Source organism: Dreissena polymorpha, chromosome 1, assembly GCF_020536995.1.
Source record: "Dreissena polymorpha isolate Duluth1 chromosome 1, UMN_Dpol_1.0, whole genome shotgun sequence".
NCBI classification, from domain to species: domain Eukaryota; kingdom Metazoa; phylum Mollusca; class Bivalvia; order Myida; family Dreissenidae; genus Dreissena; species Dreissena polymorpha.
Window position 1 is genome coordinate 7,298,347 of NC_068355.1, and position 13,910 is coordinate 7,312,256.

The 13,910-nt window shown below is 39.0% G+C and overlaps 1 protein-coding gene across 10 annotated transcripts in view; it reads right to left on the reverse strand.

Moving 5' to 3' along the window:
- Positions 1 to 13,910, reverse strand: part of LOC127869864 (unconventional myosin-XVIIIa-like) — a 146,679-nt gene that overhangs the window by 21,463 nt on the left and 111,306 nt on the right. For all 10 annotated transcript variants that reach the window (XM_052412557.1, XM_052412582.1, XM_052412544.1 and 7 more), the window contains 5 exons: positions 12,473 to 12,592; positions 11,486 to 11,600; positions 9,144 to 9,271; positions 5,132 to 5,286; positions 758 to 881 (listed from right to left, as the gene is read on the reverse strand). In XM_052412557.1, the coding sequence (XP_052268517.1) occupies positions 758 to 881; positions 5,132 to 5,286; positions 9,144 to 9,271; positions 11,486 to 11,600; positions 12,473 to 12,592 (642 nt within the window). The remainder of the gene's footprint in view (positions 1 to 757; positions 882 to 5,131; positions 5,287 to 9,143; positions 9,272 to 11,485; positions 11,601 to 12,472; positions 12,593 to 13,910) is intronic.

Consider the following 13,910-nt stretch of genomic DNA (forward strand, 5'->3'; position numbering starts at 1 on the left):
GAGATATCGACGTAATTATTTCGCGCGACACACCGTCCAATGATGGTGAACAAATGTGCCAAATGATTTTAAAATCTGACAATGAACGACATAGTTATGGCTCGGACAAGCTCATTTATGGCCATTTTTGACCTTTGAACTCAAAGTGTGACCTTGACCTTGGAGATATAGACGTAATTATTTCGCGCGACACACAGTCCAATGATGGTGAACAAATGTGCCAAATGATTTTAAAATCTGACAATGAACGACATAGTTATGGCCCGGACAAGCTTGTTCCGCCAGCCCGCCAGCCAGCCAGCCAGCCCGCCAGCCAGCCCGCCAGCCAGCCCGCCCGCATTCGCCAATCTAATAACCAGTTTTTTCCTTCGGAAAACCTGGTTAAAAAGCCAACAACAATCATACTTATCATCCAAACACAAGTCAGTAAAACTATTATGACTGTTTGCATTGTTATTATAGCAACAACTGTTCTGTATTACAATCACAACTGGTGACCATTCGAGCCTTGTTCTGAGAAAACTGACCTTAATGCATGTGCGTAGTGTCATCCCAGATTAGCCTGTGCAGTTCACACAGGCTAATCAGGGATGACACTTTACGCCTAAATTGCATCTTTGCTAAGAGACTTCATTTAAATGAAAAATGTCATACAAGCAGAAAGTGTCGTCCCTGATTAGCCTGTGCAGTAATCTGGGACAACACTTTACGCACATGCATTATGCCCAGTTTTCTCAGAACACGACTCATTCCGTACCTCAATTTGTTTCTCCAGTGAGTACTTATCAGAAGCCAGTGTGTCTCGTTCTCTCTGCAGTTTCTCCTTCAGGAGTTTCTCGGCCCTCACTTCCTCTGTAGCTTTGCTTAACTCTGTATCAAACCTGTGGAACACATTGTCATAATTGTCAAGTAATCACTACACTTAAACTGTGCAAGTAAACATAGATTTAACATACATACCGAGGCCTATTTGACCTGTACATGGGGTACATCCAGTGTGTGCAGGCTAAAATAACATAACGCAGATTGCAGGACCCATTTTATTGATGTAGTCCTTAAATAAAACTATTTAAATAAACAATGACAATATTTTCAAGAGCAACACTGATGTAAATGCTCCAAAACAACAACTAATTTATACCATCAAGTTGTTACATTATCAAATCAATCCTATTAATTCCAATGCAAGGAACACTGATGTTATTTTTTCTAGAAAATGAAGACGGAAACATGAAGTTACATATTCTCAGCACCAAGGATGAAGCATGGGCTAAATCGATTGAAAAATCAAGCAACAGTTTGCCACTCGCTAAGAAATGTTATATATGCCTAATCATAATATAGGTCAGATATGATTCAATACTGAAATCACCAAATAGCATCTTTACATTAACAAGGGCTGTTTGTAAAAATTGCATGCCCCCCATATGGGCTGTCAGTTGTAGTGGCAGCCATTGTGTTAATATGTTTTTTGTCACTGTGACCTTGACCTTTGACCTATTGACCTGAATATTAATAGGGGTCATCTGCCAGTCATGATCAATGTACCTATTTAGTTTCATGATCCTAGGTGTAAGCATTCTTGAGTTATCATCCGGAAACCATTTTACTTTTTTGAGTCATTGTGACCTTGACCTTTGATCTAGTGACCTGAAAATCAATAGGGGTCATCTGCCAGTCATGATCAATGTGCCGATGAAGTTTCATGATCCTAGGCGTAAGCATTCTTGAGTTATCATCCGGAAACCATTTTACTGTTTTAAGTAACTGTGACCTTGACCTTTGACCTAGTGACCTGAAAATCAATAGGGGTCATCTGCCAGTTATGATCAATGTATCTATGAGGTTTCATGATCCTAGGCGTAAGCGTTCTTTAGTTATCATCCGGAAACCATTTTACTGTTTCGAATCACTGTGACCTTGACCTTTGACCTAGTGACCTGAAAATCAATAGGGGTCATCTGCCAGTCATGATCAAGGTTCCTATGAAGTTTCATGATCCTAGGCATAAGCATTCTTGAGTTATCATCCGGAAACCATTTTACTGTTTCAAATCACTGTGACCTTGACCTTTGACCTAGTGACCTGAAATCAATAGGGGTCATCTGCCCGTCATGATCAATGTACCTAAGAAGTTTCATGATCCTAGAACTAAGCATTCTTGAGTTATCATCCGGAAACCATTTTACTATTTCGAGTCACTGTGACCTTGACCTTTGACCTAGTGACCTGAAAATCAATAGGGGTCATCTGCCAGTCATGATCAATGTACCTATGAAGTTTCATGATCCTAGAACTAAGCATTCTTGAGTTATCATCCGGAAACCATTTTACTATTTCGAGTCACTGTGACCTTGACCTTTGACCTAGTGACCTGAAAATCAATAGGGGTCATCTGCCAGTCATGATCAATGTGCCTATGAAGTTTCATGATCCTAGACGTAAGCATTCTTGAGTTATCATTCGGAAACCATTTTACTGTTTCGAGTCACTGTGACCTTGACCTTTGACCTAATGACCTGAAAATCAATAGGGGTCATCTGCCAGTCATGATTAATGTATCTATGAAGTTTCATGATCCTAGGCGTAAGCGTTCTTGAGTTATCATCCGGAAACCATTTTACTGTTTCGAATCACTGTGACCTTGACCTTTGACCTAGTGACTTGAAAATCAATAGGGGTCATCTGCCAGTCATGATCAAGGTTCCTATGAAGTTTCATGATCCTAGGCGTAAGCATTCTTGGGTTATCATCCGGAAACCATTTTACTGTTTCGAGTCACTGTGACCTTGATCTTTGACCTAGTGACCTTAAAATCAATAGGGGTCATCTGACAGTCATGATCAATGTACCTATGAAGTTTCATGATCCCAGGCCTTAGCATTTTTGAGTTATCATCCGGAAACCATTTTACTATTTCGAGTCACTGTGAACTTGACCTTTGACCTAGTGACCTGAAAATCAATAGGGGTCATCTGACAGTCATGATCAATGTACCTATGAAGTTTCATGATCCTAGGCCTAAGCGTTCTTGAGTTATCATCCGGAAACCATCTGGTGGACGGACGGACCGACGGACCGACATGTGCAACACTATATACCCCCTCTTCTTTGAAGGGGGGCATAATTAGTCACCATAGCCAAACCAGCTACAGTACCCAAGCCTACATCCACTAATTTCCTCTGTTAACACAACCAGCATTCAGTTCCTCTGTTAACACTACAAGCACTGACTTCCTCTGTTAACACTACAAGCACTGACTTCATCTGTTAACACTACAAGCACTCAACATAAAGTTAACACTACTGGCACTCACTTTCTCTGTTAACAATCCCAATACCTACTTCCTCTGTTAACACTACAAGCACTCACTTCCTCTGTTAACACTACAAGCACTCACTTCCTCTGTTAAAATTACAAGCACTCATTTCTTCGGTTAACACTACAGGCACTCACTTCCTCTGTTAACACTACAAGCAACCACTTACTCTGTTAACACTACAAGCACTCACTTCCTCTGTTACACTACAAGCACTCACTTCCTCTGTTAACACTTCAGGCACTCACTTCCTCTGTTAACACTTCAGGCACTCACTTCCTCTGTTAACACTACAAACAATCAATTCCTCTCTTAACACTACCAGCATTTACTTCCTATGTTTACATAACAAGCACACACTTTTTCGGTTCACACTACAAGCACTCACTTCCTCTGTTAACACTACAAGCACTCACTTCCTCTGTTAACACTTAACCCCACTCACATCCTCAATTAATACTAAAAGTACTTATTTCCTCTGTCAACACTACAATACTCACTTCCTCTGTTAACACTACATCCACTTACTTCTTCTGTTAACACTACATCCACTCACTTCCTCTGTTAACAATACATCCACTCACTTCCTCTGTTAACACTACATCCACTCACTTCCTCTGTTAACACTACATCCACTCACTTCCTCTGCTAACACTACATCCACTCACTTCCTCTGTTAACACTACATCCACTCACTTCCTCTGTTAACACTACATCCACTCACTTCCTCTGTTAACACTACATCCACTCACTTCCTCTGTTAACACTACATCCACTTACTTCCTCTGTTAACACTACATCCACTCACTTCCTCTGTTAACTCTACATCCACTCACTTCCTCGGTTAACACTACATACACTCACTTCCTCTGTTAACACTACATCCACTCATTTTATCTGTTAACATCCACTCACTTCCTCTGTTAACACTACATCCACTCACTTCCTCTGTTAACACTACATCCACTCACTTCCTCTGTTAACACTGTATCCACTCAATTCCTCTGTTAACACTACATTCACTCACTTACTCTGTTAACACTACATCCACTCACTTCCTTTGTTAACACTTCATCCACTCACTTCCTCTGTTTACACTACAAGTACTCACTTCCTCTGTTAATGCTACATCCACTCACTTCCTCTGTTAACACTACATCCACTCACTTCCTCTGTTAAGTCTACATCCACTCACTTCCTTTGTTTACACTACAAGTACTCACTTCCTCTGTTAACACTACATTCACTCACTTCCTCTGTTAACACTACATCCACTCACTCCATCTGTTAACACTACATCCACTCACTCCCTCTGTTAACACTTCATCCACTCACTTCCTCTGTTTACACTACATTCTCTCACTTCCTCTGTTAACACTACAAGTACTCACTTCCTCTGTTAACACTACATCCACTCACTTCCTCTGTTTACACTACATCCACTCACTTCCTCTGTTTACACTTCATCCACTCACTTCCTCTGTTAACACTACATCCACTCACTTCCTCTGTTAACACTACATCTACTCACTTCCTTTGTTAACACTACATCCACTCACTTCCTCTGTTTACACTACAAGTACTCACTTCCTCTGTTAACACTACATCCACTCACTTCCTCTGTTAACACAACATCCACTCATTTCCTTTGTTAACACTACATCCGCTCACTTCCTCTGTTTACACTACAAGTACTCACTTCCTCTGCTAACACTACATCCACTCACTCCCTCTGTTAACACTACATTCACTCACTTCCTCTGTTAACACTACATCCACTCACTTCCTCTGTTAACACTACATCCACTCACTTCCTCTGTTTCCTCTCGAGGTCGTTGTTGCGAGACATCTGCTCCTCTAAGTGCAGTTTTGAGTCCTGCATCTCAGACACCAGTTTCTGTGACTTCTTCTTGGCGGAGGTCAGCTGCCTGCGCACGTCGTCTGCATCCTCTAGGGCCTCGTGAAGCTGCAAACAAACAAACACAGGCTTAGATTATGGCACAATATATGTTTAAATGTATTTATAAAACAATTTTAAACAGCATTTCAAACATATTAAGGTAGTCAGTTGACCTTGACTAATACATTTCAATGGAAAGATTGTTTTAAAATACTTAATGCACATAACTAGGCCAGTAACAAAATATTATTTTCAAATTGTACATAAAAAAAGTTCATTAAATGAACGCTGTTCAGTAGCATTCTGATTTTTTTCTAAAATATTTTTTTTTAAACATAACTATGTAAGATTTCCAGTAAGTTATAATACAAGAAAAAAGAAATATTGTTACCACTTTCATTGGTCTAACAGTGCCAGTTACTTGTCATGTTTTTGTGCTTTTATTGTTATTGCCTAAAGAATGACAAAAACATATAGTTTTTTTTATGAATGACAGAACATTCATTTCACTTGAGATTAAAGAAACGATATATTTTTACTTGTGGCTACGCATCTCGTAAATTAATAATAAAAAAAAATCTCTTAACATAAAATTTGATCATGCAAGCAAATCAATAATATTCTTTTTTATTTTATGCTTTCAGGTGGTTTATAGAGAAATATCAGTGAAATAAAACTGATATTTCACTGTTTCAAACAGTGAAAAATAAAAGTGAAAAATATCGATATTTTTCACTGTTTTATTGTGAAATTACATCATTTGTTTTCGAAATGACGTCATTATTCCAGTGAAATTCTCCATTTAATCTTTTTTACAATGTAAATAAACGGTGAAAAAAAGCATAAAATAAAAAGATTTGTTGGATTTGGTGGAATATCGCCACTCATGAAAATATTATTTTCTATGATCACTCGTGAATTAAAATCGATATTCCACTGAATCCAACAAATATCCTCTATATATCATTTCATTCAAATTTAGAATAAAATTATGAACACATCACAGAACCCAAATTACTTTTCCTCAAGCTTTTAATAACTTGTGAAGCTGTCTTCCCTATAATGCAATCTGAAATGTAAGCCCTTACACTTACATTTAATTTAAGAGAAAATCACAATAAATGTATGAATAAGTGTTTCTCTATCCAACATTTTTATCATTAAAAAAATCCACAATTTTCATCACAAACTTCTTTGTTCAAATAACTTCAAGGTATTATAAATGTTGTAATATTCGCTGAATCAGGTACCATGATATTGTTTAAATAGTAGCTCATAATTATCTTCAATTATTTCTAACAATGGTTTACTCAATTGTTTTAATGGCTTACATTTGTGTTAGAGTGACAAAGAAATGACAATATATGCTATTACCAAGTTATTGTAATTATCTTGTAATTGTCTTTGAAATTATCTTAGCAATGTCATAATGAATTAAAGAATCTTTTGTTAAGCCAAAATTAGCTGAAAGTAGGACTACATAATGCAGGCTACATAGCCCTCAAACTATATAACATACTACTGTCAAAAGAAAATATATCATACATCTTATGTGAAAAACTGGTTTGAAACAAAAAATTTAATAACTTTTAAACATTTTACCTGACTTGAAAAATTAAGCCTTATTCAAGTAGTCAAACATCACACTTTCACAGCTGAAAAGCATTTGGCTACACATTAAATCATGCAAAACATTCAATATCTTAAAAGCAGGTGCCTTTGAAGACTGTTCATGCTATATGTCCATGACAAGGTCATTTGTTGTCAGTTCTAATCACGGCCCATATCTTTGAAGGCACAATAATCTGTCTGTGTGTATCTCTTGTCTGACAATGGCAAGATCAGAGGGATCAGCTGCCAGTTTGTGTCAGAGGGATCAGCTGCCAGTTTGTGTCAGAGGGATCAGCTGCCAGTTTGTGTCAGAGGGATCAGCTCCCAGTTTGTGTCAGAGGGATCAGCTGCCAGTTTGTGTCAAAGGGATCAGCTGCCAGTTTGTGTCAGAGGAATCAGCTGCCAGTTTGTGTCAGAGGGATCAGCTGCCAGTTTGTGTCAGAGGGATCAGCTCCCAGTTTGTATCAGAGGGATCAGCTGCCAGTTTGTGTCAGAGGGATCAGCTGCCAGTTTGTGCCAGAGGGATCAGCTGCCAGTTTGTGTCAGAGGGATCAGCTGCCAGTTTGTGTCAGAGGGATCAGCTGCCAGTTTGTGTCAGAGGGATCAGCTGCCAGTTTGTGTCAGAGGGATCAGCTGCCAGTTTGTGTCAGAGGGATCAGCTCCCAGTTTGTCAGAGGGATCAGCTGCCAGTTTGTGTCAGAGGGATCAGCTGCCAGTTTGTGTCAGAGGGATCAGCTGCCAGTTTGTGTCAGAGGGATCAGCTGCCAGTTTGTGTCAGAGGGATCAGCTGCCAGTTTGTGTCAGAGGGATCAGCTCCCAGTTTGTATCAGAGGGATCAGCTGCCAGTTTGTGTCAGAGGGATCAGCTGCCAGTTTGTGTCAGAGGGATCAGCTGCCAGTTTGTACCAGATGGATCAGCTGCCAGTTTGTGTCAGAGGGATCAGCTGCCAGTTTGTGTCAGAGGGATCAGCTGCCAGTTTGTGTCAGAGGGATCAGCTGCCAGTTTGTGTCATCTAATATCCTCATTGTGACAATGGTCACCTTTATTGTATTGTTATGCACTCATGCTCATACATTTTTCGCATGGTAATTCTAAATTAATAAATAACATAAATATTGAATGCGTCCTATTCAAATATCCATTTAAAAAAAGGAATTATTTTAAACTTGACAATTTTATTAATAATTAGTAAAATCATTCTGATGATAAATACAAATTATTTATATTGTAACTGAAACAATAGTTTGCTTTGAATTAATATAATAAACATTTTAAAATTACTGACATTTCAATTTTACAGTGCGAGTTAATATATATTTTTGTCCATATTTTGCATGAAGATTTTTTAACATCTAAATGTAATTTTAATGATATAAATTATGTCATAGAGAACAGAAGAATGGCAACTACAACCATGCATCCCCTTCTCCACGACCTCCTTCCCCACAATTCAAGGGCATCTTCACATTTTACATTATATGATTTTTTTATGACTGGGCCATATTCACACATAAATAGTTATACATCAACCTTAAATTAAAGAATGTTCTTCAATCTGTTTTTGTCTATAACTACTTAAAGTTTATGGCTAGCATGGCAATTATCAGCAAATATTACACAATTTTACAGGGAGAACAGTTTGTCAAGAACATAAGCCCCAGTTTAAGCCTTTATGTCTTCAAATTCTAAACTAAAATCTCAGGAGTCAATTCTTTATTTTTGATGCTAAGTTAACACTGGTGAATATGCGCCGCAGACGAAGAAATATTTGTTCGAATCCAACAGTACATTACTTACCCTCTTCTCTATTGCCTTCTTAGCAGTATGCTCTTGGTCAAGCTCCTCTGCATGCAGTACATTACTTACCCTCTTCTCTACTGCCTTCTTAGCAGTATGCTCTTGGTCAAGCTCCTCTGCATGCAGTACATTACTTACTCTCTTCTCTAATGCCTTCTTAGCAGTGTGCTCTTGTTCAAGCTCCTCTGCATGCAGTACATTACTTACCCTCTTCTCTATTGCCTTCTTAGCAGTATGCTCTTGGTCAAGCTCCTCTGCATGCAGTACATTACTTACCCTCTTCTCTAATGCCTTCTTAGCAGTATGCTCTTGGTCAAGCTCCTCTGCATGCAGTACATTACTGACCCTCTTCTCTACTGCCTTCTCAGCAGTATGCTCTTGGTCAAGCTCCTCTGCATGCAGTACATTACCTTCTTAGCAGTATGCTCTTGGTCAAGCTCCTCTGCAAGCAGTACATGACTTACCCTCTTCTCTATTGCCTTCTTAGCAGAGTGCTCTTGGAGTACATTACTTACCCTCTTCTCTATCGCCTTCTTAGCAGTGTGCTCCTGGTCAAGCTCCTCTGCATGGTCTTGTTGCATCTTCTTACTAGTGAATGTGAGCTCCTTGCGGATACGCTCATACCTCTCCTTGTAGATGCCACCTATAGAGACGGACAACAGTTTATAGAGAGGGACAACAGTTTATAGAGAGGGACAACAGTTGTAGATGCCACCTATTGAGGGACAACAGTTTATAGAGAGGGACAACAGTTTATAGAGAGGGACAACAGTTGTAGATGCCACCTATAGAGACAGACAACAGTTTAGTCATCAAATTATTACAAGCCCTGCACTGAAAAATGCCTATAGAGACGGACAACAGTTTAGTCATCTAATTATTACAAGCTCTGTACTGGTGAATGCCTATAGAGACGGACAACAGTTTAGTCATCAAATTATTACAAGCCCTGCACTGGTAAATGCCTATAGAGACGGACAACAGTTAAGTTATCAAATTATTACAAGCCCTGCACTGGTAAATGCCTATAGAGACGGACAACAGTTCAGTTATCAAATTATTACAAGCCCTGCACTGATGAATGCCTATAGAGACGGACAACAGTTTAGTCATCAAATGATTACAAGCCCTGCACTGATGAATGCCTATAGAGACAGACAACAGTTTAGTCATCAAATTATTACAAGCCCTGCACTGAAGAATGCCTATAGAGACGGCCAACAGTTTAGTCATCAAGTTATTACAAGCCCTGCACTGATGAATGCCTATAGAGAGGGACAACAGTTAAGTTATCAAATTATTACAAGCCCTGCACTGATTAATGCCTATAGAGACAGACAACAGTTTAGTCATCAAATTATTACAAGCCCTGCACTGATGAATGCCTATAGAGACGGACAACAGTTAAGTTATCAAATTATTACAAGCCCTGCACTGATTAATGCCTATAGAGACGGACAACAGTTTAGTCATCAAATTATTACAAGCCTTGCACTGATGAATGCCTATAGAGACGGACAACAGTTATGTTATCAAATTATTACAAGCCCTGCACTGATGAATGCCTATAGAGACGGACAACAGTTATGTCATCAAATTATTACAAACCCTGCACTGATGAATGCCTATAGAGACGGACAACAGTTAAGTTATCAAATTATTACAAACCTTGCACTGATGAATGCCTATAGAGACGGACAACAGTTATGTTATCAAATTATTACAAACCCTGCACTGGTAAATGTCGACCTGGGCTTGCTCAGAATCTCAGTTTCACATTAACTTAAGCAAGAATAATTCAAATTTAACTTTAGGCTAGATCACATAAAGTCAGTTTATCAGAGCAAGAATCATTCAAATTTAACTTTAGGCTGGATCACATAGTCAGTTTATCAGAGCAAGAATCATTCAAATTTAACTTTAGGCTAGATCAAATTAAGTCAGTTTATCAAATCAAGCCTCAGCCAAATTTTACTTTAGGCTAGATCTCATGAAGTCAGTTTATCGCTGAGCGTTTCATTCAAATTCACCTTTAAGCTAGATCACGCGAAGTCAGTTTATTAAAGCAAGCCTCATTCAAATATAATTGTATGCTTGTCAAACTAATTTTGTTTATCAAAAGAAAGCTCATTCAATGTGAAAAATGGCCATCACTCTAGGAAAATAAGGTTTATTTCATGTGCGTAAAGTGTCGTCCCAGATAAGCCTGTGCAGTCCCTAAAGTGTCGTCCCAAATAAGCCTGTGCAGTCCCTAAAGTGTCGTCCCAGATAAGCCTGTGCAGTCCCTAAAGTGTCGTCCCAAATAAGCCTGTGCAGTCCCTAAAGTGTCGTCCCAAATAAGCCTGTGCAGCCCCTAAAGTGTCGTCCCAGATAAGCCTGTGCAGTCCCTAAAGTGTCGTCCCAAATAAGCCTGTGCAGTCCCTAAAGTGTCGTCCCAAATAAGCCTGTGCAGTCCCTAAAGTGTCGTCCCAAATAAGCCTGTGCAGTCCCTAAAGTGTCGTCCCAGATAAGCCTGTGCAGCCTGTGCAGTCCCTAAAGGCTAATCAGAGACAACACTCTCTGCTTTAATGGTATTTAATGTTCTTTTCAGCAAAAATTTCATTTCAGGCGGAGAGTGTTGTCCCTGATTAGCTTGTATGATCTGGGATGACACCACGCAGTGTTGTCCTTGATTAGCTTGTATGATCTGGGATGACACCACGCAGTTTTGTCCCTGATTAGCTTGTATGATCTGAGATGACACCACGCAGTGTTGTCCCTGATTAGCTTGTATGATCTGGGATGACACCATGCAGATGCATTAAACCCTGTTTTCCCAGAGCAATGGTAAATAGTAAGTGCATGGAAGATGACGTACCATCAACCTCCTCTTCCTCCATCTCCCCATCCTGTGTCTCAGCCTGCCACAGTCGCATCTGTGACATCTCCATCTCCAGTTTGTCATGGTTACGCTTCAAAGCATTGTAACGACCCTGCAACAAAGGAGGGAAGCTGGTAATTGCTCATAAACAGATCAATTATATAACAGATTTATATTAATCAATAATTCTACAATTAAGGATTGAATCCTACAAATTAGCGCAGTAAATTCATAGTATATTCATAGGAAACACAAACCATTCCAATGGAATATATTTGTGTCTGTTTTTGTCAAATTAATGGACATTTTTTAACTGTTGTTGAACAAAAAGAAACAAGCTCACAGAATAGCAAAACTTGTATTTAAAATTCTAAAAATGGCCCTGTTCCAAACACTATACAGGAAGTAGCTCAAACTGTCTGAAGTTAAACACATATGAGCATTGCGGATGAGAAAACTGTAAAGCCTATTTTTAAAGTTTACATCACTGTGAGATGTGTAACAAATGTGAAAGGTAAACATACCACCAGGGATAAAGGTAAACATACCACCAGGGATTACATCACTGTGAGATGTGTAACAAATGTGAAAGGTAAACATACCACCAGGGATAAAGGTAAACATACCACCAGGGATAAAGGTAAACATACCACCAGGGATTTTAATCAAAGCAGAATCCTGCTTTTTGACCCAAGAATTTTGAAATTTTGTCTCATTTGATTCCTTTATATTAACTTCCTGTGGTCATTCTGGGGCAAATGTACCAGTAACAAACATACACATGTACTATGTACTTAATGTAATAGAAATTTATACAAAGCAGCATTTGAAGAACAATAATCACATTTTCTGAAACAAACTACCCAGAGTTCATTACTTTTATCCTTAAAAGTGTAATTTAACCTGTGAAAATTCCAGCACAAGTAGCATGTTGGTCATTTGACTCATTGTTTTCAAAAGCTTTTGAAATTGCTGGCCACGTACCTGTAGGTCCTTGAGATCCTTCTCAAGCCTCATGCGTTCTGCAGACTCAGACTCAAGCATCTCCGAGGCCTGGGTGGCCGTTGTGTTCTCCTCCGCAAGGTCCGCCGTTAACTCAGCAACCTGACAACAGACACATAATGGTACTATATGTGGTGTGTGTGGCTATTGAACCAAGATAAGGAGTTATTAATGTTTAACATCAAAATTGGTGGAAATTATCTTACTCTTTCAACAATCAAGAAAACTAGAGCTTTGTCAAACCAGTACCACTTTGTCAGCTACATGTAATAACAAGGGAAAATCAGTCATGAAAGTGTTGATCTAAAAGTGATAGAAGTAGTTAGCTCTCCAACATGAAAACATTTGAGCCTTGTTCTGAGAAAACTGGACACAATGCATGTGCGTAAAGAGTCATACCAGATTAGCCTGTGCAGTCCGCACAGGCTAATCAGGGTTAACACTTTCCGCCTAAACTTGATTTTCGGTAAGGAGTGACTACCTTGAAACTAAAAATACCATAAAAGCGGAAAGTGTCGTCCCTGATTAGCCTGGGCAGACTACACAGGCTAATCTAAGACGACACTTTACGCACATGCATTAAGCCCAGTTTTCTTAGAACAAGACTCATTTTATGCAGACTGGCCCACCATTCAACAATGTGACCAACAGAGTAAACGCAGTATATCCCAACTTAAATTTGTTGTTGGGGTTTACTAAACAAATCTTAATACTTTGTACATCATTTTCAAATGACCCAACATCTCAACGACTTTTATAATAAAACATGGGGTTTACTGATTTTCTTGACACATACAAAGTTGATTGTACATCAACATATTTAAGTGAAAAAAAGTGATTTGTAAACATCAAGCTTAATAAAACCTTCTTGGTCCAATGCCTGGAAAGAACCAGAACTCGGTGTCTCAAGATCGAAGATTGTGGGTCTTGAACCCAGGACTGACTGATTGCTAGGCTGACACCATATTTTACAGCCACGCAAATTCTGTACAAATAAGTATAACAAGCAAATTCGTTGAATTGATATCCCCCGCCGATATGCTTCTGGACACAAAAGTGTTATATTTGATACTCAAAAAAGCATTTTTTCAAGATACAAAGGGCCATAACTCCGTTATTAACATATGGTGTACAATGCCATTTGGCGTGCATCATCCTCTTATCCATATACCGTCTTTATCCTAATAAACGCTCCCTCCCTAATAAACGCGCCCCTCAATAAAATAAAATGAAGGAGTGATCAAAATAAAAGCGCCCCCTTTTCTCGGCTGCTAAGGGGTAAAGTAATTGCATTTTATTTATGGAAAATTCTTTTTTTATCAACAAGGTACAGTACAGCTCACGCAATTCCACCAAATTCCGCGATCCGCGGAGTTTGACGACATCAAGCGCTCGCGGAGTTTACTCGGCATCGACCATC